The 27018-nt window shown below is 44.5% G+C and overlaps 1 protein-coding gene across 6 annotated transcripts in view; it reads left to right on the top strand.

Annotated features, from left to right (window-relative positions):
* The window catches only part of LOC137423368 (transcription factor MafK), a 94400-nt gene extending 67605 nt beyond the window's left edge, over positions 1 to 26795 (top strand). For all 6 annotated transcript variants that reach the window (XM_068110439.2, XM_068110438.2, XM_068110437.2 and 3 more), the window contains one exon: positions 23357 to 26795. In XM_068110439.2, coding sequence (XP_067966540.1) covers positions 23357 to 23827 — 471 coding nt within the window. In that variant the 3' untranslated portion in view covers positions 23828 to 26795. The remainder of the gene's footprint in view (positions 1 to 23356) is intronic.
* Positions 26796 to 27018: the final 223 nt, after the last annotated feature.

The following is a 27018-nucleotide window of genomic DNA, read 5'->3' as shown; positions in this document are numbered from 1 at the left end:
CACAATTCTATCTCCGAGTTCTATGGACAGTCATTTGGACTTCATGGTAGAGTTTCTGCTCTGACATGCACTGTCAACTGTGGGACCTGAAATAGAAAGTTGTGTTTCTTTGTTAATCATGTCCAGTCAATTGAATTGGGCACATATAGACTCCAATCAAGTTGTAGAAAGTCAATTTGGAGTGTCATAGCAAAGGGGTTGAATACTTATTGACTCAAGACATTTCAGCTCTTCATTTTTAATTATTTTGAAAAATTTCTTCAAACAAAATTCCACGTTGACATTATGGGGTTTTATGTGTAGATCAGTGACAAAAAATAGCAATTAAATCCATTTTAAATTCAGGCTTTAACACAACAAAGTGTGAAAAAGTCAAGGGTTGTGAATACTTTCTGAAGGCACTATATATATATATATATATATATATATATATATATATATATATATATATATATATATATATATATATATATATATATATATATATATATATATATATATATATATATATATATATATATATATATATATATATATATATACATATATATATATATATATACATACATATATATATATATACATACATATATATATATATATATATATATATATATATATATATATATATATATATATATATATATATATATACAGGGTGTCTCAAACTACATGGAACCCATGTCACTGCTAATAATTCTGCCAATATTAATGTTCTTGTTCTTTTTTTTCAGATTTGAAGAGAGGAGACCATAACAACTAATAATTTATCAATCAAAATGCCTTGGACAAAGGAGGAAAAAATATTTTGCGTCACTACTTATTTGGAGACGAAATCAAAAAATTGACGCAAGCAAGCAAAATTTCGCAGGAAGTTCAACTTCAACAACTATCCCCAGAAAAACCAAATTTATCGTTGGGCACACAAATTTCAAGCCACTGGATCAGTAAACAACCTCAACAAGAAGGCAGAAACACCCAGTTCTGGCAGGAAGCTGACTGCAAGATCTCCTGACAATGTGAATGCGGTGAGACATTCTGTCAGAAGGAGCCCGAAAAAGTCCATCCGAAGACATAGCCAAGAGCTGGGTCTTTCACGTGCGTCAGTGCAAAGAATCTTGATCAAGGTTCTTCAGCTGTACCCAATACCCATACAAGATCCAGATCAAGCATAAACTCACACCAGCTGACATGGCAAAACGTGTTGTGATGTGCCGGGGGTTCGAGAACAAGATCGAAGAGGATCCTGACTTTCTTGATGATGTTTGGTTCAGCGACGAAGCACACTTCTTGCTCTGTGGGCATGTCAATAGCAAGAACAATGTGTTCTGGGGCACACAAGCCCCAGACGAGGTGCTTCAGAGGCCCTTTCACTCTGTGAATTGCAAGGCCTGGGTGGCCATCTCAAAACATGGCATAATGGGACCGTTTTGGTTTGAAGACGCAGACGAGGAGGCAGTCACTGTCACAAAGGAGCGTTACATTGTGGTGCTCAACAAGTTCTGGAGGGGACTTGGGAGACGTCGTGGCGTGAATCGAGATGTGCAATGGTTCCAACAAGATGGGGCAACTCCACATACAGCCAACATCACGATGGAGTGGCTGGACCACCGATTCCCTGATCGGCTGATCAGCAGGCGCCGCGAACCCGAGTGGTCTACGCATTCACCCGATCTGAACACCCCAGATTTTTATCTCTGGGGGTTCTTGAAGGACCACGTGTATGAGAATCGTCCTCAATCCATTTCTGAACTGAAAGTGGCCATCACCTAGTAGATTCGTGCCATCAGGAAGGAAGAGTGTGTCAGGGTGATTGACAACTCCCCTCGTCGGCTTCAAGTGTGTCTAAGGCGCAAAGGTGGTAATTTGGAACATGTGCTCTAATAAATGTATTCTTTGAGCTAGAGACCTCAAATCTTCAGTTTTTTAATTGTTATCATATCAGTTTCCAGGAAATGTAATCTTTTTTGGAGTTTCTTGTCTGAGTAATAAATTATTATCATGTCAATGGGTAACATCTATTTTGAGACACCCGTTATATATATATATATATATATATATATATATATATATATATATATATATATATATATATATATATATATACACAGTCACGTGAAAAAGTAAGTACACCCCATGTAAAATTTTTGACTTTTTCAACATATTTCAACATACAGCTATTTGATCTTCATTTCAACAATATTGATAGATAAAGGTGATATGATATAACAAATATTATGAAACATTTACATTTTGTAGTCCATTGTATAATTTAAATAAACATAAGTGCAAATTTCGCATGTGGAAAAAGTAAGTACACCCTTGGCTCTAATAGGTGGTATTGCCCCCTTTGGCAGAAACAACCTCAAGTAGGCGTTTCTTATAACTGTCTTCCAGTCTCTGACATCGACTGGGAGAAATTTTTGCCCACTCCTCCATGCAGAATTCTTTCAGATGTGTGATGTTTGATAGGTTTCTTGCATGCACAGCTCATTTCAAATCCCCCCACAACATCTCGATGTGATTTAGATCTGGGCTTTGACTTGGCCATTCCAGAACCCTACATTTCTTTATTTTCAACCATTCCTTGGTGGATTTACTGGTATGTTTAGGGTCATTGTCATGTTGCAAGGTCAACCTTTGGTTGAGCTTCAACTTGCCGACAGATGGCCTCACATTATCCTCAAGCACCCTCTGGTACAATGAAGAATTCATAGTGGCTTCTGTGATGGTGAGCTGCCCAGGCCCTGATGCAGCAAAACTGCCCCAAACCATAATATTTCCACTACCATGCTTTACAGTTGGTATCAGGTTCTTGTGGTCAAATGCTGTCTTTGGATTTCGCGAAACACGTCTTGTGGTACTGTGGCCAAATAGCTCTACCATTGACTCATCTGTCCAGAGCACATTGTTCCAGAAGTGCTGGTCTTTGCCGAGGTGTTCATTGTCAAACTTTAGTCTTTCCCTGATGTGCTTTCTGGACAGCAAAGGTTTCCTCCTGGCACACCTCCCATGTCGATCAAATTTGTGCAGCCTCTTTCTAAGGGTAGACTCGTGCACTTTGACATCAACAGTGGCAAGAGCTACGTGCAGGTCCCGTGATGACATTCTGGGGTTCTTAGAGACTTCTTTCAGCATCTTGCGGTCTGCTCTTGGGCTGAACTTGCTGGGGCAGCCTGGCCTGAACATGTTGGCAATTGTTTGGAATCTTCTCCACTTGTAGATGATCTTCTGCACAGTTGAATGATTGATTTCAAATTGTTTGGAGATCTTTTTAAATACCTTCCCAGACTCATAGGCATCTACAACCTTCTTTCTGAAGGCCTCAGAGAGCTCTTTTGATCTAGGCATGGTGACTCCGCACAATTCAACAACAAAGCGCAAACCAAACTAAATGTCTGAGGTTTAAAAATGACAGGTTCCTACAAGATCCTCTCTGACGATGTTCTAATCATTTGCATCTGAGCTGGTGCACCTGATTCTAATTTTAGGTATTTGAAGTAGTGATAAATGTAGGGGTGTACTTACTTTTTTCCACATGCGAAATTTGCATTTATGTTTATTTAAATTATACAATGGACTACAAAATGTAAATGTTTCATGATATTTGTTATATTATATCACCTTTATCTATCAATATTGTTGAAATGAAGATCAAATAGCTGTATGTTGAAATATGTTGAAAAAGTCAAAACTTTACAAGGGGTGTACTTACTTTTTCACGTGACTGTATATATATATATATATATTGTCACGTTCCTGGTCGTTAAAATCTTCCAAGGAAACGGATTTCCAAACGGGCTTTAACTCCAGGGCATTCAGTCACAATTATAGCGGAGGATACGTGTGGGGGCAAATGGGGGGGGGGGGGAGGGGAACTGGAGCACTTACCTGAACAGCTTCCACCCGAGGTCTTCACACCTAGTTAAAGTAACTCAAACAACACGGATTAAAAATGTACAAAAATAAACAGGTTTATTCAAATAAATGCCGGTAACAAAGAAAATGCACGATTAACTTGCTTCCTAAATTGAGGGACCCTCCACACAGACTCCGGTGTGTACCCAGATTTAGAATAGGTACACCGTATCCCTGCGCATCATAAGCGGTGACTAAGGGTTGGCGTCAGGAAGGGCATCCGGCCATAAAAACTGCCGCAAACAGGGAACCATGATTGTCATGGGGCCCGCAAGGCTAACACCCGCTCTAGCGGGGAAAATGGCCTTAAAACGATCATTCATTCATTCATTTTCCACACAGACTCGTATACAGACAAAGGATAAAATAACGTTATATAAAATAAATGTGTGTGGTTGGCACTTAGCTTTCTTTGCTCGGCTTGAACCCCCTTCACGAGTCGTCAAGGCCCCGTGTCCCTACGTGGGAAACGTACGTGGCTGAAAAAGTTGGCCTCCGCCAGACCCTGCTTTCCTAGTTGCGTGGCATTCTTCCGACCATCCAACCTCCCGATGTTCCCGCACCGGAGCGCTCGAAACTCCGGCCGTTCCATGTTGCAGAGGGAATTAAATATCCCGCTACTGCCGACGCATGAAACCAAGAACGAATCCATGAACAATTCGTTCCCACAGGGGCCAGTGGATGAATCACTAACAAGAGAGAATCAGTCCAGCGATTTCGGCATGGCCGAAAGACAATGAACCAAGCCCACCGAGCGCTGCCAAGACGAGGAGATGGCCGGTCAATCCACCATCCAGCCAGGAGAGAGAAATAATCACGATCTACGCCAGCAAGGAGAAAGAGGTCCACAATCCAGCAACCGAGAGAGCGATGTTAGGATCACCAGTCTTTTATAATCCATCCCCTGATGTCATCCTCATCCTAATCCAACAAGTCCGTGCCAACTCGCCCGCTCCAGAACGTTCTCGATGACATCATCCTTCCACCAATCCCCGAGCGCCTCGCGCTCCCTCTAACCAATAACTGCTCTTCAGGGCGTGGCCCCACGGACCTTTCTACTTCGATGTTGCTATCCAAGTTGGTGTTATCAGCCATAGCGCTCAATATCCTGCTTCCGGATAGTTTATTTAATGAGTGCTATTAAATGCGCGATTCTAGCTCTACGTGTGGTGTATTGTCAAAAGGAACAAAGGAATAAATTACAGAGGCATCAACACACAGGGAATTAATTTACCCATAATCCCTGAGCTAATTAACATGACCCCGCCCCTCATGATGGGAATAAGGATACACCTTACACGACATCTGGGCTAAACAAATAATTATTACATGGTGGTTCTTCTTCTTCATCGTGACATACAGAGCATGCTAATTTATGCAAATCCACCTGGTTCTAAGTTATCACTACCCCCTACAAACATAAGAATATATATACAGTATATATATATATATATATTTATATACAGACTTGGCATTTAATATGGAATATTTTTTTTTCCTTGACTTGGGTTTAATTTCTTACCTCAGTATATCAATCTGGTGAGTTTCTTTTACACTTTGGTGATTTATTTGTTAAAAGAACCATGTCACTGATTGTCTGTCGCAGTAAGAAGTCAACAACAGGATTATATCACAGGTGGCATGGCAAAATGTACGGACAGGTGCATTTGATGATTGGCTTCACATTCGGGTATACAAGGGTTGTTGCGTTCTGCATTAGTGGAAAACAACTGCTGCACGTCTCCAAAAGTTATTGCCGCTTCCTCTGGAGATGGTCCATCAACTCGACAATGCTGTTTGTCATGGAGTGGTGGCTTTACGGAATTACGGCATGAAACAGCGTGCTATTGCTCAGCAGTATGGCATCACTCAAGGTCAGGTGTCAAAGATCCTGAAATGAAATGCTCAGAGGGGTGTCCCTACTCCAATACCGAGGCCAGGATGTCCCCGCAGAACCACAAGGAGGGATGATCACCAGCTGCACCGGTTAGTCCACAATGGCCATACCAACTCAGCTAATCGGCTTAGGGCTGAGTGGCAGCAACTGACAAATGTGCCTGTATCCAGAAGGCTAGTCAACCAATGACTGGTTCAAGCAGGCTATCGTGCCAGGCGTCCCCTGAGAAAGCCACGCCTGACCAGACAACACCGCCAGCACCGATTGCAGTGGGCCAGAGAGCACCGTCAATGGCAGCCAGGACACTGGAATCAAGTGATCTTCAGTGACGAGTCTAGATTTCTGGTCTGTCGTCAAGATGGCCGCGTCCGAGTGCGCAGACAAGTGCATGAAGCCTACAACAAAGATTGTATAGTGCCAAGAGTCCAAGCTGGAGGTGGTGGGGTGACCGTTTGGGCTGCTTTTCATGCAGGGGGCAAAACTGACCTGGTTGTTCTGAATTGAAACCTGAACCAGTTCAAGTACAGGGCCATTCTGGAAGAAACATTGCTTCCATTTGCTCGTGCAGCCTTTCGAGGAAACTTTGTCTTCCAAGATGACAATGCACGGCCTCATCGTGCTCGCATGATCCAACACTTTTTTGCTGACCATGGTGTAGAGCATATGGAGTGGCCTGCCATGTCCCCGGATATGAATCCGATAGAGAACTTGTGGGCAGAATTAACGTGTCAAATCGACCACTTGGACCAGCAGCCGACCTCTGTGCGTGAATTGCAGCAGGCTATTGTCACTGCATGGCAAGCGATTCCTGTCCAAACCTTGGCAAATCTCGTGAACAGCATGCCTCAACATGTACGTGCTCTCCTGAATGCTCGTGGGGGTTACACGAAGTACTGAACTGTAATTTTACTGTCCGTAATCCCAGTCGTTATTTAACTTTTGTTTTTGTTTAAAGAATTTTTGGCTAATGTGCAAAATAAAGAGATACTTCTGGAAAACGTACAGAAGTTTAACACAGTACTGTCCATGAATTGAGTTCGATATCAGTTTACATCACTTTCAAGGATCAATTTATTTGTTTTGAAATGTTAAATGTGGTTTTTGTTTCTTTTAAAGGTCACATTAACAAAATCTCGAATAATTTCAACATAATTCCAATAAACTTTTGGTTCTAAGACATCTTGAAAGGTAGGTTCACCCCCACAAAAAAAATATTCCGTATTAAATGCCAACTCTGTATATATATATATATATATATATATATATATATATATATATATATATACGTGTTGGAACCCATCTGTGGATCGGTCCCATCGGCCGATGGGTCTGACCCATCTGTGCATGCACGAGAAATGACAATGCAGACCCATCGGCCGATGGGTCTGCGCCATCTGCGGATGTGTTGTTCACCTTGAAGGAATGTGTTGACAGAATGGTGCTCTTCAATCAGGTACACAGTCATACATGTGGTAGGAATTTAACAGAGATGATTTTTAAATGTTTAACAGATTAAACCACATGTCACGGACTGCTTTATAAACATTTATGACATCAATTGCTTATTTTTAGGTTCAAATAAACATACTCATCCACCATTGATGCATCGGAAACAGATGGGTTCACCTTCAAGGTGAACAACACATCCGCAGATGGCGCAGACCCATCGGCCGATGGGTCTGCATTGTCATTTCTCGTGCATCCACAGATGGGTCAGACCCATCGGCCGATGGGACCGATCCACAGATGGGTTCCAACATATATATACAGTCACGTGAAAAAGTAAGTACACCCCATGTAAAGTTTTGACTTTTTCAACATATTTCAACATACAGCTATTTGATCTTCATTTCAACAATATTGATAGATAAAGGTGATATAATACAACAAATATCATGAAACATTTACATTTTGTAGTCCATTGTATAATTTAAATAAACATAAATGCAAATTTCGCATGTGGAAAAAGTAAGTCTACCCCTACATTTATCACTACTTCAAACACCTAAAATTAGAATCAGGTGCACCAGCTCAGGTGCAAATGATGAGAACATCGTTAGAGAGGATCTTGGAGGCACCTGTCTTACTTAAACCTCAGACATTTAGTTTGGTTTGCTCTTTGTTGTTGAAGTGTGCGGCGTCACTAAGCCTAGATCAAAAGAGCTCTCTGAGGCCTTCAGAAAGAAGGTTATAGATGCCTACGAGTCTGGGAAGGGATTTAAAAAGATCTCCAAACATTTTGAAATCAATCATTCAACTGTCCGGAAGATCAATTACAAGTGGAGAAGATTCCAAACAACTGCCAATTTGTTCAGGCCAGGCCGCCCCAGCAAGTTCAGCCCGAGAGCAGACCACAAGATGCTGAAAGAAGTCTCCAAGAACCCCAGAATGTCATCACGGGACCTACAGGTAGCTCTTGCCACTGTTGATGTCAAAGTGCACGAGTCCACCATTAGAAAGAGACTGCACAAATTTGATCTACATGGGAGGTGTGCCAGGAGGAAACCTTTGCTGTCCAGAAAGAACATCAGGGCAAGACTAAAGTTTGCAAATGAAAACCTAGGCAAAGACCAGCACTTCTGGAACAATGTGCTCTGGACAGATGAGTCAAAGGTAGAGCTGTTTTGCCACAGTACCAGAAGACATGTTTGGCGAAAACCAAAGACAGCATTTGACCACAAGAACCTGATACCAACTGTAAAGCATGGTGGTGGAAATATTATGGTTTGGGGCAGCTTTGCTGCATCAGGGCCTGGGCAGCTCACCATCACAGAATCCACTATTAATTCTTCATTGTACCAGAGGGTGCTTGAGGATAATGTGAGGCCATCTGTCGGAAAGTTGAAGCTCAACCGAAGGTGGACCTTGCAACATGACAATGACCCTAAACATACGAGTAAATCCACCAAGGAATGGCTGAAAAGAAAGAAATGGAGGGTTCTGGAATGGCCAAGTGAAAGCCCGGATCTAAATCCCATCGAGATGTTGTGGGGGATTTGAAACGAGCTGTGCATGCAAGAAACCCCTCAAACATCGCACAGCTGAAAGAATTCTGCATGGAGGAGTGGGCAAAAATTTCTCCCATTCGATGTCAGAGACTGGTAGACAGTTATAAGAAACGCCTACTTGAGGTTGTTTCTGCCAACGGGGGCAATACCACCTATTAGAGCCAAGGGTGTACTTACTTTTTCCGCACGTGAAATTTGCATTTATGTTTATTTAAATTATACAATGGACTACAAAATGTAACTGTTTCATGAAATTTGTTATATTATATCACCTTTACCTATCAATATTGTTGAAATGAAGATCAAATAGCTGTGTGTTGAAATATGTTGAAAAAGTCAAAACTTTACATGGGGTGTACTTACTTTTTCACATGACTGTATATGTATATTTATAGGCTCTTCTGGCTAAAAATGTTATAGGCTCCGCCTATTGGGCATGATCTTAGCAGAGCTACAGCTCCCTACTTCCCATCGGGATGGTGCTGCAGCTAGTACCTAGAGGATAATTTAATTCTCAATTTCATATTCAGTCCACCCTGGAGAGGGAACATCCACAGACATTTAGTTGAGGCTTGTTGGCCCTTGTCAGTATGGAGTAGAATGTCCTCCACAGAGTGAACTAGTGAAGCCCTAGAAGACATTAAATTGAACTGGTCAAACCACACAAGACATATGAAACATTTAACTAGTCTATAAAATTGAGATTTAAATCCTCTTCCCGCTATTGGCTGCAGCACAATCCTACTGGTAGGTAGGGACTGTAGCTTTGCTAACCTCATGCTTAATAATCTGAGTCTATGCAAATGTTTTGCCAGAAGATCCTTTAAAATTTTTTAATTGTTCCTGGCTACCCCAAGAACTGTTTTGTGTACCACAGATAGGTTAATGTGTGGCAGGCATTTCTTCGTGGTCAGGATGCATACAGCAAATGTTGCTGTGGCACTTACTTCCTGGTACCCACTACAGTGATGGGGTCAGATCTCGACTTAATGTGTTGTACGCTTTGACCAGTTCGCTCCCAGGAGGCGCTTTTATTCCACCCCGACCAGTACCATTGGGACTTACTCCTATGGAGTTGTGGTCTAATTCTGTGACCATGCATGTTGACCCTTTGGGGTTAGGCTGTATGTGTTTGATTGACCTTGACCTTGTGCTTCAGCCTTCGGGCTGAGGTGCATGTGAATGCTCATGTGACAGTGTTGTTGGACTGTATGCTTTTTGTGTACATAGTCAAGGCTCATGGAGGAGCTAGAAACTTTGGCCATAGAGCTAACGTTTGCATTCCAAGCTATTTAAATGTTTTGATTATTTTTACCTCTTTGGATAAAAAGGCCTCCCTCATAAGACGAGGGCCAACAAGCCGAAAACACTTGTCCATGGATGTTCCCTCTCCAGAGTGGACTTGTCTATAAAATTGAGAATCAAATTATCTTCCCGGTTTTGGCTGAAATACAATCCCACTGGTAAGTGGGGAGCAGTAGCTCTGCTAAGCTCATGCCTAATAGGCAGAGCCGAGGCAACCTGTTTAGTCAGAAGAGCCTTTTTAAAATTTAAATTGTTCTTGGCTAACCCTAACACTGTTTGTGTACCACAGATAGGTTAATGTGTGGCAGGCATTTCCTGTTGGTCAGGATTCATGCAGCTATAGCTGGTGTGGCACTTGCTTGCTGGTACCCAATACAGTAATGGGGTCTCAACATATAAGGTACATATCTTGTAAATATTTTCAAGTGTTTGGGTATCTGTTTGTATGTTAATCTTTCATGGCTGAGCTACAGCAGCTGGAGGCTACATATTGTCGCGTAACCGTGATTAACACCACCGTTACGGATGACCGATTGCGAGACTTTACACTCCCGAGGCGAAAACTCAATGGCGGACTCGAGTTCAACACCAACGCGCGGAATGGCGAAACGCAGCGAAGGCTCCGCAACCTTATCTATTAAAATGAAACACCCAGGAAACTGCGTTCAAATATGTACAGAAAATAATATAAGGATTTATTATTAAAAGTAAAGCCAGTGAAAAAGCACGCGCCGGTAATACTAATAACTAAATCGGGACGTCCCCACACGACTGATATCAAACACAAACGAGGGAGATTAATACGAAAATAACAAGTCACGTCGTGTACAGTGTACGCGGATTCGGGCTTATCTGTCTTTGTCGTCCTTGTGGCTGCCGTCCAACACCGCTCCTTTCGGCCCGATCGCACACCTCGCTCCAAGTTCCACGGCCCTCTGCCTCCGCCTCCAAGCGCCACCAGGCCTCGTCGGTCCAACGCAGGGCTGCACGAAGCAACCAAAAACCAAGTGCCAACTGCCAACTGCTGAGTGCCGAGTGCCAACTGCCAACTGCAACGAGCTGTGGTCACGAACTGTAGAAAATGGCACGAACCGTCAACTGCCACGAGCTCTCACTTCTCTCAACTGCCACTCCGGTACCGAACTGGGACGCTCTACTCAACTGTTCAACGAACTGGGACGACTCGAGATCAGATCGCAACTCAACTCAACTCGCGAACTCAGAGAGACTCAACTGGCGAACTCAACTCAACTGGCGAACTCAGAGAGACTCAACTCCCCAAAATGGCGTCCGACCGTCGCATATATCTCTCTCCGATGACGTCACATTCGCCCACTCCTCAGCCAATCATATGGTCCCAGTTCGCCGGTCACGCCCTCTACGGCATGCGACTCCTAACATCTCCCCCGTTACGCGACCCTGCGGTCCTGGCATAACACGTGCCGGCCCGGTTTGTAGGCCTTGGGAGGTGTACACGGTGGCGGCCAATTGTGGTGGTGTTTTTGGCCTGGTGGTGCCCATTTATTACGAAGTCAATGTCAGGGAAAGGGAATTATTTAATGTTGCACTAAGGACCTAACTAATGTTTATGTGGTTTGCAGTGCCATAAAGGACAAAGGTTTGATTACTAGGTGAGACTCACAGGGCGTTACCATTAATCCCTCACTATTTAACACTCGAATCTCCAGGTAGATCCACACTCATACATCTTACCCCGACAACCGCCTAAACATCAATAACTTATTACATGTAGAGTCCCTGTCACGACAGCCGAATACCTACCTATTCAGATCTACCTAGCTCTAGATGTTGCATTACCAAATTCATAACACAGCCCCCCCCCTGGAACCGTAGCTCCTGCAAGGTTCACTGCAGGCGCTACCATTCCAGCCTTAACACTTACTGTCACACACTTAATTAACCTACGAAATAAATCAGGAAGGGCTGTGGGAAGTGAGTCGGACTACCTACCTACACTTCCTTAACATGCTGAACCCCTTAACCATCATGCAAGTATGTACATTTTCTTCGTTGTTCCTGTGGAGGGAGGAAACAACAACACACAACACTAACTTAACCACAAAACTTAACCATCTTTCCAAAACTCAAAACTCTAACCTTTGTACATACCCCGGTCTACAGACCGCGTCCCCCGGTGGATGCCACAAGACACAACCTTACCTGCGGGGCCATCCCCAATGCATCCCCCCTAAATTTCCACGGGCCCTGCCCAGATGTTACAGGTGAGTGACACGGCTCGGTGGATTTCGCCCACATTCATGCAACACAGACCCCTTAACCACTCATTCTCATTCCATAGGTCATCAAGGCATTTCAAAAATCAACAAGCACTTCCTCCCAATACACCCCCTGCAGGACCATGGCATTGATGTCATTCACGTGTGTGTGCATTCCTCAACTAGGCAGCGGGGAGGTACCGCACAAAAAGATGGTGGGGGCGCATCAGGCTGTGGTGCCCGCAGTCCCAAAAACAAGTCAACCGACTTACAAGTTCATTGCCCCCCCCCCTTTACCTCTTGGCCCCATGACAGCCCAACAGCCCCTTTCCGCCGTTACCTCGCCGGTGAGGGTCTCCACACACACCAGGCTCCTTTGCCTCCTGCTTTCGCGCAGCAACACGGGTCACCGGGGGACTTCCTCACCCCGCGGCGCCCAACCAGACCCTCCACCGACGAGCTCCAATTTCCAGTTACCACCGGCTGCCAGGGGTAATTGCCGCAGAGGGGGGCCCGCAGGCATCGCTCCTCAGAGCTTGCTCTGTACCTGCGGACACACACACCTTCCCCACCCACAAGACCCCAAAACACACTTCCTCCCCCACTGCCATTCAATTCTCCACACAACTCAGCACAATTCAATAGATGGTGTCAAAGGTGTTACAAGGCTTGCCATGGCCTGCTACATGTGAAATTCCCCCAGTTCACATTTAAACCATCACATCTTCCCAAAAGCACATTTCCACAAGCACAATTATCACCCCTCATTATCTCCAATAATCATCACTCACTCTCCAGGTTCCACTCTCACGACCACATCAAAACACCTAACCACAATACAAAACCATACGCCACCCACAAGACACTGTGGCTCCCATTCCATCCCCTCACCGGCCATGTCCTCACTCTCACCCGCCTCCCAACTCCAAATTACATGTCCCCAATTTCCCAAAGCAAATCCTGAAGCCTGGGACAGTACTCCTCAAAACACTCACCTCAAGTGCAGGTAGTTGCAGGTTGGTCAGGTTCAAAGTGCAATCCACCCATACAATTCCCAAAATTTCACATTGGGCCTACCAAATCCTTCCAAATTTCTCTTTTGTCCCCACTACACTGGCAGGTATGTGGATCCGCATCCAACGGTGATCATCACTACACAACTACCTGTGGCCACGACAGCTCTGCACCTCTACCGTGCAAGGGTCACCGGGACAAGGTGAGCAGTCAAAACGCCAACATGGCCCATGAGTGTCCATAAGGGCGCGACCCACCATCCATCCTTCGGCCCCCCTGCGAGGAACACAGCTGCAGCAGCCCCAGCTGGCCAATGTGGTGAGCACTTGCTGCCACAACACACACTACCGCACACACAACCTCGGCCCTGGGGGGCACGGTCGCAGTGCGTGGCATCCCTACAGCCACGTCCCCTGCACCTCCCCATCATCCCCCAGTCCGACTACAGAACTGCAGCCCCCCCAGTGCTCACCCACACTTGACCACACCAAGGTCCAGTCAACAGCCATGCTCCACCAGGAGACCCACCCAGAAGACATGGTCCACACACCTCGGACACGCACAGCACCACGTTGACCCTCAGGCTACACAACTACATCCCCATCATCCCGCGTCCAAATATCAGCACAGTTGCCCCCGCAACCAGTTGAAAGCTGTGTCTTGCTACCCTATTAATTTCATCACAGCCTCCAACACTTTGGTCTACACACCTGGATCAATAATGGCGTCACTGTACAGTGTCCACCATGGCATTTCAAAATCCACCCTTAAATTTCCATCTAACCCACAGATTACCCATGCCAACCATTTGTCACATTTCACTCACCTCACCAAAGAAGGATGCTTTGCCATACACATGCCAGCCGAGCATGGCCCATATGCTCGGCGCGTTACACATCTCCCGATTCACATCCCCATGGCTCTCTTCCCAACCCGAGAGTCCATAAATCATAACGGAGCATCGGTGGAAGGTCACTCACACCATCACGTTCCACAGATGCCCCAATGGTTGTCCGGCAGGCTATCTCCATCCCTGTCCATTCGGTTTGACCCGCGTCCATAGACCAACCACCATGCCAGGTCACCACATGCTGGTTGTCCCAGAGTCCCTGGAGGAGAGTGCCAGGCCGCATGCCCGGGTGGTCACCACATCAGTCCCAAGTTGGCCATCCACAGTGCCACCACCAAAGCGCGACCCACAACACCTCCCCCTAGTGGTCCTCAATAAATGCCAACCCAGACTTGAGAAACCACCTCGGACCCTCTCTGGAGGTCTTAACCCCCACCAGGGTCCGGTGACCCTGCCGGCCCGAGCCACCAGCTCGGACGGCGCCCCGACGGACAAGGGACGCCACACTCCACCAGACCCCCCGTGGGACCCAGGTCGTACCTCGACACCCAAGGCTGGACCCCACGTCCAAATCTCGCCATCACAGCCCCCCAGCTGGCCGGCATACCCAAATTTTGAAAGGGGCAACTTTTGCCCGAGGCCATCACCCATGACCTCTCCATATCCAGATCCCGCAGCCCGGGGACCAATCCCAACCATGGCTGCTCCAAATCAAGTTCCCATTGTAATTTTATTTTAAATTTTATTTTACAAATTTTCATTCCCACCGCCAAACCGCAGCTGCAGGGAACAACCTCTACCACCGGCTGTTCTGCCCCTCCCTGCAGTTGATCCAAATTCCCTACAGGGACCAAATCTCCAGAAGCTCTATCTCCCGATCCTCCAAGATCCAAATCCAGCCCGGAGCCAACACACTCCCCCAACTGGTTGTCCAATTTTGGAGCCTCGGTTTCCAAATAGCAGTGTACAGTGAGCGTCCCCTCGGTCATTCCAACCACCTCCTCGGACCAACTCACCTCTTCCCCCAGACTCCTTTGGGCCTGAACAAGCTCTACCTCCATGGGACTGTCACAGGTCTCCAGCCGCTGGATCAACTCATCCTCATCATTAGAAATCATTCCTGGCCCCGCCAGGCTTTGATCAATATCCCCAATAAATACCTGGTCCGGCTCCATTGCACGGACCCCCAAAAACTCTACCCCCTCTTGCTCCGCACCACCGCCCTGGTGCTGCACAATTCCAAATTCATCCCCCGGTTGGGGTGTTGTGACATCCACACGGTCCCGATAGCCTTCCAGGTCCCCATTTGCTTTATCAATTCGAGCATTTGTGGCACCAATCTGACCCTCCAACTTTTCCCCCATTTGGACAGCCTGCGTCACGCCCTCCTCTATTTTTGACATTAATTCTTCCCGTTTCAATTCAATTTCCACCCCTATGGCTTTTTCCATCTCCCCCATTTGAGTTTCTACTTTACCCTCAAATTCCCCCAGTCTGTCCGTAATTTGGTTTTGCACTCTCCCTTCTATGCCATCAATTCGTTCCCCCAGCTGCTGTGCCATTTCCCCAATTTTTCCTTCCAATTGTTCATTCCTTTCCTTTATTTCATTCCTCCATTCCTTCCCCTGGGACTCCATTTTATTTTCCAACCCACTTTTCATTTGTCCCATTTGTTCCTCCAATCGATCACTCATTCCCTTCATTCCTTCCCGACATTCCTTCCCCTGGGACTCCATTTTATTTTCCATCCCACTTTTCATTTGTCCCATTTGTTCCTCCAATCGCTCACTCTGAGCCCTCATGTCTCCCATCTGCTTTCCCAATCGCTCACTATCGGCCCTCTGAGCATTTATTAAATTTACTATGGTCTGGAGATCTATCGGGGCCGTCCCAGCGGCGGGGAAAGTTCCAACGCTATCCTCCTTATCCCCCATTTCCGGCTCACTCCCAACGCTGACGGAGGCCTCGCTGCGTACTTCCATCTCATCAATTTCCGACATCCGCTTTCCGGAAGATTGTTTCCCGCGCGCGTATTTATTTTAATTCCAAAAACACAATTTAAATTTGACGAAGACGCGATATCGCGCTCCGTATGCCCAATTGATTATTAAATTTCTCCGCCTCGCCTATCCAAATTTTGCGTTCGAACGTCGGACGCAATGTACGCCCGACCGTGTCGATGTCTCGCCGCGGACAAAAAAATTTGTCCGACGGATTCGAATCCTACACTCCTGACACCACTTGTCGCGTAACCGTGATTAACACCACCGTTACGGATGACCGATTGCGAGACTTTACACTCCCGAGGCGAAAACTCAATGGCGGACTCGAGTTCAACACCAACGCGCGGAATGGCGAAACGCAGCGAAGGCTCCGCAACCTTATCTATTAAAATGAAACACCCAGGAAACTGCGTTCAAATATGTACAGAAAATAATATAAGGATTTATTATTAAAAGTAAAGCCAGTGAAAAAGCACGCGCCGGTAATACTAATAACTAAATCGGGACGTCCCCACACGACTGATATCAAACACAAACGAGGGAGATTAATACGAAAATAACAAGTCACGTCGTGTACAGTGTACGCGGATTCGGGCTTATCTGTCTTTGTCGTCCTTGTGGCTGCCGTCCAACACCGCTCCTTTCGGCCCGATCGCACACCTCGCTCCAAGTTCCACGGCCCTCTGCCTCCGCCTCCAAGCGCCACCAGGCCTCGTCGGTCCAACGCAGGGCTGCACGAAGCAACCAAAAACCAAGTGCCAACTGCCAACTGCTGAGTGCCGAGTGCCAACTGCCAACTGCAACGAGCTGTGGTCACGAACTGTAGAAAATGGCACGAACCGTCAACTGCCACGAGCTCTCACTTCTCTCAACTGCCACTCCGGTACCGAACTGGGACGCTCTACTCAACTGTTCAACGAACTGGGACGACTCGAGATCAGATCGCAACTCAACTCAACTCGCGAACTCAGAGAGACTCAACTGGCGAACTCAACTCAACTGGCGAACTCAGAGAGACTCAACTCCCCAAAATGGCGTCCGACCGTCGCATATATCTCTCTCCGATGACGTCACATTCGCCCACTCCTCAGCCAATCATATGGTCCCAGTTCGCCGGTCACGCCCTCTACGGCATGCGACTCCTAACATCTCCCCCGTTACGCGACCCTGCGGTCCTGGCATAACACGTGCCGGCCCGGTTTGTAGGCCTTGGGAGGTGTACACGGTGGCGGCCAATTGTGGTGGTGTTTTTGGCCTGGTGGTGCCCATTTATTACGAAGTCAATGTCAGGGAAAGGGAATTATTTAATGTTGCACTAAGGACCTAACTAATGTTTATGTGGTTTGCAGTGCCATAAAGGACAAAGGTTTGATTACTAGGTGAGACTCACAGGGCGTTACCATTAATCCCTCACTATTTAACACTCGAATCTCCAGGTAGATCCACACTCATACATCTTACCCCGACAACCGCCTAAACATCAATAACTTATTACATGTAGAGTCCCTGTCACGACAGCCGAATACCTACCTATTCAGATCTACCTAGCTCTAGATGTTGCATTACCAAATTCATAACAATATTTTGGGTATACAGTGCCTTCAGAAAGTATCCACACCCCTTGACTTTTTCACATTTTGTTGTGTTACAGCCTGAATTTAAAATGGTTAAAATTGAGATTTTTGCCACTAATCTACACATAATATCCCATAATGTCAAAGTGGATTTTTTTAATTTTTTATTTTAGAAATTCTTACATAATAATTAATAATGAAATACAGAAGTATCGAATTTACATAAGCATTCTATCCCCTGAATCGATACTTCGCAGAAGTGTTTTTGGTAGCGATTACAGCTTTGAGTCTTCTTGGGTATGTCTGTACCAGATTTGTACATCTGGATTTGGGGAGTTTCTTCCATTCTCCCTTGCAGATTTGCTCAATCTCTGTCAGGTTGGATGGGAAGTGTCGGTGAACAGCAATTTTCAAGCCTTTCCACAGATCTTTCCACAGAACGAGTGTGAATACTTTCTGAAGGCACTGTAGGTACTTTAGAATCTGGGCAAGGTTTAAACTGCCACACGTTGGCCTTGGCATCCGTTTTGAGGCCACCAAGGCCCACAATAAAGTGTATCTTGGGATATGGGGCCAGGCGGTGCTGCCGCAGGCCGCCCCCTGGCAAAGTGTAACCAACATGAGGCCAATAACTCCTTAGCTTTTCAATGTCCAACACATCCCGGAACCACCCCGCGGAAAAGCTCACCCAGCTGGGCATCGCTGGGTATCCCCTCTATTATATATGTGTATATATACACACGTGTATATATATATATATATATATATATATATATATATATATATATATATATATATGTATGTATGTATGTATGTATATATATATATGTATGTATGTATGTATGTATATATATATGTATGTATGTATGTATGTGTATATATATATATATATATATATATATATGTATATATACGGTGTAAATAGAGTTATTGTGTAAGAATGGTACATAGTTATTGTTGATACCTTTGAGGTGTCTCATCTGCATTGATTCATATCGTGATTATAAACTGTCAGATTGGTGCTTCACAGGCAGGGCATGGTCCACCATCTGGTGATGTACATCAAACCGCGTGTCTAGTCTACTAACATTAGCTGGCAGATGGAAAAGTTCACACGGTGCCATTTGTGTAGAGTAGGAGAGCTGTACAGTTGACCTTGGTCATGTGAAAATAATTTTGCACAGCCCATTTGGTCCAAGCACCCATGCACGGTCTAAGCTCTCTCGCAAGATGGCACGGCATATGACCTGTGTATCATTTTACTATTAAAGATGCTTAGCAGGAGTCTGCGAGGAAAGAGTTCTGCTATATTTTATGATCTTACAACTTCCACGTGTTTGTCTTCCACCGTTACACTCTGCATCACCAGTTTTCTCATGAGTGTTCTGATGACTTAATGTCGGAGAGCTTCTTACATTTAAAAAAAATCCCCAGCTAGGGTGGTCCACAAGGAGCAGTATTGACAAAAATATCAAGAAAAATTTTATATCAAACCGATTTGGTGGCATAATGGCTGCAGCATCCGCTCTGATACTAGGAGGTCAGTGGTTCAATCCTGACCTTGTGCGAGTCATACTGCAGACTTTACAAAAAATGGCATATGCTGCTAACTCATTATATGCTCAGCATTTAAAAGAATGAGCATGGACAAATCCCGTAGGTTAGCATCCATCGGGAAGAAGAAATTTATACTCTATTACTTACTAAGTGCTGAGAGAAAAGCATCGTCATAAAGGTGTTGTCGCAAAGTGCGGTGGGAAGTCACGTCACTTCCCCCAAAGTCTGTGACTGTGTTTGTCTGAAGTTAAGTCCAATGTTATCTCATGCATTTGTGTACATGTATATGTATGGTATATGTACTTAGCTCATCTACGACCCGTAGACCCTGTGAACAAAACATAAATAATCTTCAGAAAATGTTGCCACAAACATTCTTAGATCAGGCCACCAACTCCACCCTCCTCCATCCGCACCTGGATGGTTATCACGATACCAAGTCCCACAGTAGCAACAAGGATTCCTCAGCTGTTAGGGTTTCACATTTAACTTTTCGCTCAGCCTCGCTCCCATTAATTTTTGACGCTTTGGCAAATGTGATATCTAACCATGGGGAGCATTCTGTTCCATGTCACTGCTGCACAAATAATATCATCAAGGCCACTCTCTTGTTAGTAGCTCATCTGTCTATTTGTCAAAATTGGTTGGGAGGTGGTGTTATTTTCTTGTGTTTGGTGCAACCCTTGCATAGTCGGTTTTGCGCTCTTTCTGCAAAGCTTCCCAATTCCATGCTAATTCTTCCCTGCAGTTTCTAAGGTTACATATGGGGATATGCTCTTGTAATGTGGTTGCTTTCCAACACTCTTGTGCAATCCTTGCATTCGCTAATCGCATACCAGTTGCTTTCAGACAATCCCCCTCCCGACCCCATCCGCCTTCAGCTCCCAGGCCCCAATCTTAACCAGTTGGAGTGTGTAATCCAATGTTTGTCACATGGGTTTCGATGCAGATTGAATTGCAGCGCTCAAGCAATTTGATATGTTTCTTACTAAAGCAGACTGACAAGTTTATAAAGGAGGGAATAGTAAGGAAGGGGGTCTACAGGTTGTAATAAATAAATAGTTAAGATTCATAATAATCAGCATCACAGGTGTGTATTGTTAATTGTATGGCTCTCGGCAGAATCCCAAGAGAAAAGCGCTATTTTTTAACGAAGGTATAATTGTTGAAGTAAGGTGTTTTATTCAATTAAAACAAGAGGCACCTGACCCCATAGACCACCTGCACTCCCCCTGGATCTGCCTGTGGATTGTCGTATCTTTATCTTGCATCCAGCAGGTTTTTTATACAACTTGATTTTGAATCTTTTTTTATTTCCCAGATCCTCAATATGTCGGCTGTGATACAGATTTTACCACCCTACAGAAGTGTCGCATTGTAAACTTGTATTTCTGTTTATCCCAATTATTTTTGAAGAAAAAAACAGGGGGGATATTGTAATCGGATCCACCCGTCTGTCCGTCCGTCACGCTATCTCCTCCTAAATGGTTGTGTAAAAATTCACCAAACTTCGTAGTTATGATCACCACATGGCATGAAGGAGTGAGAGCAGTATCATTTTTGGCCTGCCTGCTGCGGCAGGGTCAAGCGGTGAAATACCAAAAAACGCAATGATGGGCACATTTTAAACATTTTGAAATGAAACTTTGTATATGCCATCACCATCACCACATTGAAATATGTAACGATTTTTGGATTTGACCCTTGGTTCCTGTCCCCAGGAGGTGGGGATTTGTGGTAAAAACAGAAAAGACGAGAACGGCACTCGGTAGAGCGCATACCTCTCTCTGCCAGACGGAACAGTTTACGTTTTGTATCCCACTGACAGGCCGGATCTTCATCCGGACCTGAAACAAAATCGAATCAGCTTGTTATTGTCACCTACCCAACTCATCCGCCTAGTTTTGTCATAACTCGTCCACAACTTTTGGAAATATCGTGATATGTAGTATCGTTTTTGGCCCTATCACTCAATGGTGAAGAATCACTTGTAAAATAAATAAATTGTTTCCAGATCTTCACCAAAATCGAATCAATTCGTCCTTGTCGCACAACCAACCTGTCCACCAACTTTCGTCCGAATCCGTCCATAACGTTTTGAGATATCGTGCTCTGCATCGGTTTTAGCACAATCAATGGTGAAGAATCACTGAAAAATTCTAGTATCCGGATATGGCTCTTCACCAAAATCTAATCATTTCGTCCTTGTCACCCACCCAACCTGTCCACCAAAACCTCATTTTGAGTAAGCGATTCCATCATTATACCATTGGCGTGCAGTGGCTGTTAAACATTCATTTTGGTGGCTTTCTTCGTGCCTTTTTTCTTCTTTTCTCTCTTCTATGTACTTGTCTTTTAACTTTGTTTATGCTCTTTTTATACCTTTGCTTCTTTCAATCTATGCGAGTGAAGGTGTTAGCTTTTCAGCACCATTGCATTTTGAGCACCAAGTTAATATTTTCCCATAAATGTAATTTTGCCATGATATCCTGCTGGAGAAGACATTAAAGTCAAAGCAGCACTGTCCAGAAATGCTATTAATGTAAACTAATAAAAGGTCCAAGCCACTTTTGGATTACGGTCCATGCACCTGATATTGCCTTGTGGCTAGTTACAAGTCTTGTTTTGGAATTCCCAGTTAAAAGCACTTGCTTTTGATTAATCTTTTATAAGCTGCATTATTCAGCTGCTTGCATTATCCAGACTAGGTCACTTAACGGTTAGAGCATCTGCTCCGACTATGGGAGTCCGGCAGACCAAACCCGACCCTAGACAAGTTGTAGCAAAGACTTTTAAAAATGGTACGTGTTAATTCCTTGCTTGATGCTCAGCATTTAACAAGGATAGGGTACGGACAGGCAACCATATGTTGGCAACATTAGCGCAGTTTTTGGTTGGCCAAATGACCTCCTTCTGCATGGCCATCCATTGTAGAGGTAATAGGCAACTGGCTGGTATTAGCCTGTTCGGTGGAAATTAGGCAATTGGAACTGCAGTGTGTTCGGTACCTGGAGCTCGTGATTAAATGGAATCATCTGAAGACCGGTCGTCCAATGTGATGTGATTCTGATTCTGCAACGTTGTGAAGTTGTGATTATTTAAAGGCTCTTATTATTGATAAGGATTATTAGAAAAAGAAGAACCACCTTTAGAGACCATTTTTCCCTGCAGAGCAGGGTTTGGCCTTTTTTTGGGCCCCTTTTTGAAGCAATGTTTGATGGCTGGATGCCCTTCATGTCTTGCGACACACAGGGAATTACCAGTGAGCTGGTACTCAATTTGCCGACCTCGGAAGGATGACATGCTGAGTCAACCCCCCTGGAGTTAATTCAGCGATTGACCAAGATTCAAACCCAGGATCCTAGGATCCCAAGCTGGCACCCTAACCGCTAAGCCAACACCAGGCTGATTGATAAGGATTATTAAGATAAGATAATATTAAATTAATTATTAAGATTATTAAGGATATTAAGATTATTATTAGTTAAGGATTATTGTGTTAAAGTTGTGATTTAAAGTTGATTTGATTATTTTTGTGATTGTGAAGGTTGTGATTGTGATTGTGACAATGTGATTGTGAATGGAATGTGATTCTGCGATCACTCTTCATTCACTTGTAGTCACCATGTTTTAATATACTACTTTATTTTCGTTGTGTAAAACAAACATTCTGTTGTTAGTTCTTCCAGTATTTTCATAGTGTTGGCGTAAAAAAAAAAGGAGAAAAAAAGAGAAAAAAGGGGGGGAAATTGAGCATTTGTACTCGATGCTTGTTGCAATCATGAATCAATTGTTTTGAATGCTGCATTGTGCATTTGTTATCAAACCAAACCCTGCTATGTCCATTTATAATGTGCTCTTGTAATGAACTTTGACCATCCTTATGCACTGCTCATGAGCTCATAAATGTCCTTGATGTAATATTTGATGAAAGACTCTTTAGCATTAATGGCAATGATCGGGTGAATATTGACGACCATTGTTGTTTTGCAGGTGAAGCGCGAGCCCGGTGAGAACACCCCGGGTGGAGTTCCCAGTGGGCTCAGTGACAATGAGCTCGTGTCGATGTCGGTGCGAGAGCTGAACCAGCATCTTCGCGGCCTAACCAAGGAGGAGATCGTGAAGCTTAAGCAGCGGCGGCGCACGCTCAAGAACCGGGGTTACGCCGCGAGCTGCCGTGTGAAGCGCGTCACGCAAAAGGAAGAACTCGAAAGGCAGAAGGTGGAGCTGCAGCACGAGGTCGAGAAGCTTGCTCGTGAGAACCAAAGCATGCGACTAGAGCTCAGCACCTTGCGCTCCAAGTATGAGGCGCTGCAGGCGTTTGCTCGTACTGTGGCCAAAGAACCTGTTGCCCCGGCTAAGGTGGCTGCCACAAGTGTAATCACCATAGTAAAGTCTGAGTCGGCAGCGGCAGGAGGAATGGGTGGAGCGCAACCACCGTCGGGCCCTGCACCAAGATTCTAGTAAGGACCCAACTGTCTGGCCTTATTTGTTGCCTCCAATCCCCGTTACTTCCTACCCAACACACGCTCAAAATGGCATGTTGCTGAGATTCGGGAAAACGTCGCTTCTTCTGTGTTTGCACAGTTTCCTTTCATCGTGGTCATGTCCTCCTCGGCCGACGAGCTGCCCAGATTGTGCATCAGTGTCTTTCTCTTCCGCTTCTCCAGACGATTTTCCGGACCCGCCGGCATCATTCTGTAAACGTTGCTCAATCTCTGGTGGTTGTATATGAGAGTAGATCGTAATCAAAGCAGCAGAGAATAGTTCTTGCAATTGGGGTAATTTATCTACCTACCTTTGTCTATATCGAAACACTCAAATGAAAGATACATTGTCATTGATGTATGAAAAATGGTAGAAAAGCTCCAACCAATCTGAGAGTACTGTGCCCTCTGCAATGCAATGTACCTTTCACATCGACAAGTTGTCGTTTCATTTTCTCTGATGTTGTGTGTGTGTGTGTGTGTGTGTGTGTGTGTGTGTGTGTGTGTGTGTGTGTGTGTGTGTGTGTGTGTGTGTGTGTGTGTGTGTTCACAAGTTTGTTTTATTTTAATATATCGTGAGTTGAATGGCATTGGTAGCCATGCATTGCACGCTGGAGCATATTTTCTTTTATAGCAATGCCCCTGTCATTGTTTGGTTGTGTAACTCTTGAATCTTTCATTTTCTCTTCCCTTTGAAAGGGTAGCTTCACTGTACACAGTTTGTTTCTTTTATGTCGGCACCTGGAGTGTTAATTGACTATTCCGTGGCACGAAAGCGAATTGTTTGTGTTGCCTGAGCTCAAGCTATAAGGTTCCTGTATAGCAAGCATTTGCCGAAATGTGATTTTGGCCACTGTGCTATTTGGACGATTGGGGGGGGGGGGGGGGGAGTTGACGTGATAGTAAGAACGCTGCCTAAAAATCAATATAATTATGTTGTTGTTTTTTTTCTTTCAAAGAAAAAAATATTAAAGAATGGCGTTTGTGGGCTGCTATCAGGGTGCCATCCTTTTGGGGTGGATTGCGGTAAAAAAAAAAAAAAGAAAGAAAAGAATCCCACAGTGCTGCTAAGTATTGGCCTCTGCACGAGACTCACCGCAGCAGGTGATGACTGATTTATTTTATTTTTTTTGTTTTTAAAATTTTTTTATTGGGGTTTGAATCGAGAAAATGTGGAAAGTCTCAATGTCTCATGTGTTTGTTTTTTCCCCAATTCCTCTGTAGTGTTTACCATCTCCTTTTCCCCTTCCCTCCGTCTCTCCTCCATATTCAAAGCGACGAGTTCAGTTTTCTTTTCTCATCTTTGAGTCCCATTTCAAATGGCGCTTTGTTGGTGTGAGCGGTTCTAGTTTTGCGAGCATGTCCTGTGGTGGGAAAACCTTTGTCTGGGAGGAAGGCAAAAATTGGAGCATTTGCTCTCTAAAGCGCATTATACCTTTGCTTCAAAAAGCACAGCAAATGCCCGTAAAGTACACGGTCCATTGTGTCATGTTATTGAAAGATAAAAGTGTAATATTTTATATAACAAATATTTAGTCGTTTAGAGTTTTACAATATTTTTGTATAAATTATGATCCCCATTTATAGAAAACAAATAATGTATTTTTTTGTGAGTTACAAAATGCTTTATCTCCAAGAGGTTTTGAGGGCGATGGCAAGGCGTGAGCGGTGACGAGCTGTTACAAAGCAGTGCACTGGTAGGATAGTTTCATGAATGAATGCTACAGGGGTTGATGGTGGTTGAGCGGTGCGATTACGAAGTAAGGACAAAAAAAGGGAGTCGCAATTGAGTAGACACATTGAAAGGTTTATTTTGGGATTATTTGACTGTAATCACACTTTGGTCTGGCGCCATACCCCTGTCCAGGAGGGTATTAAAGGCTTCGAGACGGTTGGAGCTCTGACACTTGGAGTTTGTAACTGTAACGTTTACTGGATTTAGGGGGTGCCGGGGGGGGGGGGGGGTGAAGGATCACATTGTGCTTAGCACGGCCACATCTATAACGATGATATCAAAACGACAGTTTCCTTTGTTCTTCAAAAAAAATTATTTGTGTCATTTTGAGTCACAGTCCACCTTGGAATTCTCCCGATATGTTTGACATATGATTTCAACACCCTTAAGCGGTCTATAAACCAGCACTTACTCATTAGGTATGTTGTATGTCACAAAGATAAACTGCATACGTCATCGAAGCAAGCTATGTGGAACAGCCGAGTTATTGGAGGCCTGGGTGCATTTTTTGATGTGATGTATGCATTGTGTGCCATGCAAATTGAATAGTGCGTATGGTCAGTGTATGGCGGCCAGTGGTCTGTCTGTTGCTATCGCATGTCGTCTGGTCCGTTGTTCTCGGTTCGGCTTCATTTGCCGAGACCACAACAACCAACCAACCACCAACCCTCCACCCCCACCATCCCTCCTCCCCCACCATCCCTCCTCCCCCACCATCCCTCCACCCCCACCATCCCTCCCACCCCCTACCAGGCCAACCCCTTCCTCTTGAAACACCTTGTTTGCTGCTGTGTCTCCGGATGAGCCACCTTGTACAGTTTTAAAAACAGTGGGACACTTGTAATGTCCTGTGTACAAAGCGCAAACCTGCAGTCTGACACTGTACATTTGTATATGCGCTTGGTCGGTGTACAATTGGGAAGATTGTCCATTGTTTATTTTTTTGTTTGTTTTTTTGTTGTTTTTTTTTAACAAGAAATGAGTTATTGGTTCAAGGTAACTGCAGTGATTTCAGTATTTATTGCATAAATTATTGATTTATTTTGTTCTTTTAGGGACTTCTAAAATGAACATGTCATTGTATATGCGTGTTTTATCAGTGTTGTTATATTCTCCAAACAAACAAAACATTGCGTAATTTATTGCTGTACATATGGTTACTTGTTGCTTTACTTTTCTACACATTCATTAAATGCTTTTTTTCTTGCAACACTGGAGTTTTATCTGCTTATTCATTCCTTTTTTCCCCAATCTCTTATTTTAATTATTTGTTGAATTATTTCGATGGTGAATGATCGTGAATATCGGAAAGACGAAGGTGATGGCAAGTGGTAAAGCATGTGGTGAGGTGGAAAGAACTGGGAAGTGGCCCTGTGCTGTGTGTAGGAAGGGTGTCGGAGTGAACTCCATTCAATGTACAATGTGCGCTGAGT

Source organism: Myxine glutinosa, chromosome 3, assembly GCF_964187855.1.
Source record: "Myxine glutinosa chromosome 3, kmMyxGlut1.1, whole genome shotgun sequence".
In the NCBI taxonomy this organism is placed as follows: Eukaryota; Metazoa; Chordata; class Myxini; order Myxiniformes; family Myxinidae; genus Myxine; species Myxine glutinosa.
The sequence above is the reverse complement of the archived record's forward strand: the minus strand, read 5'-3'. Positions and strand labels throughout refer to the sequence as shown.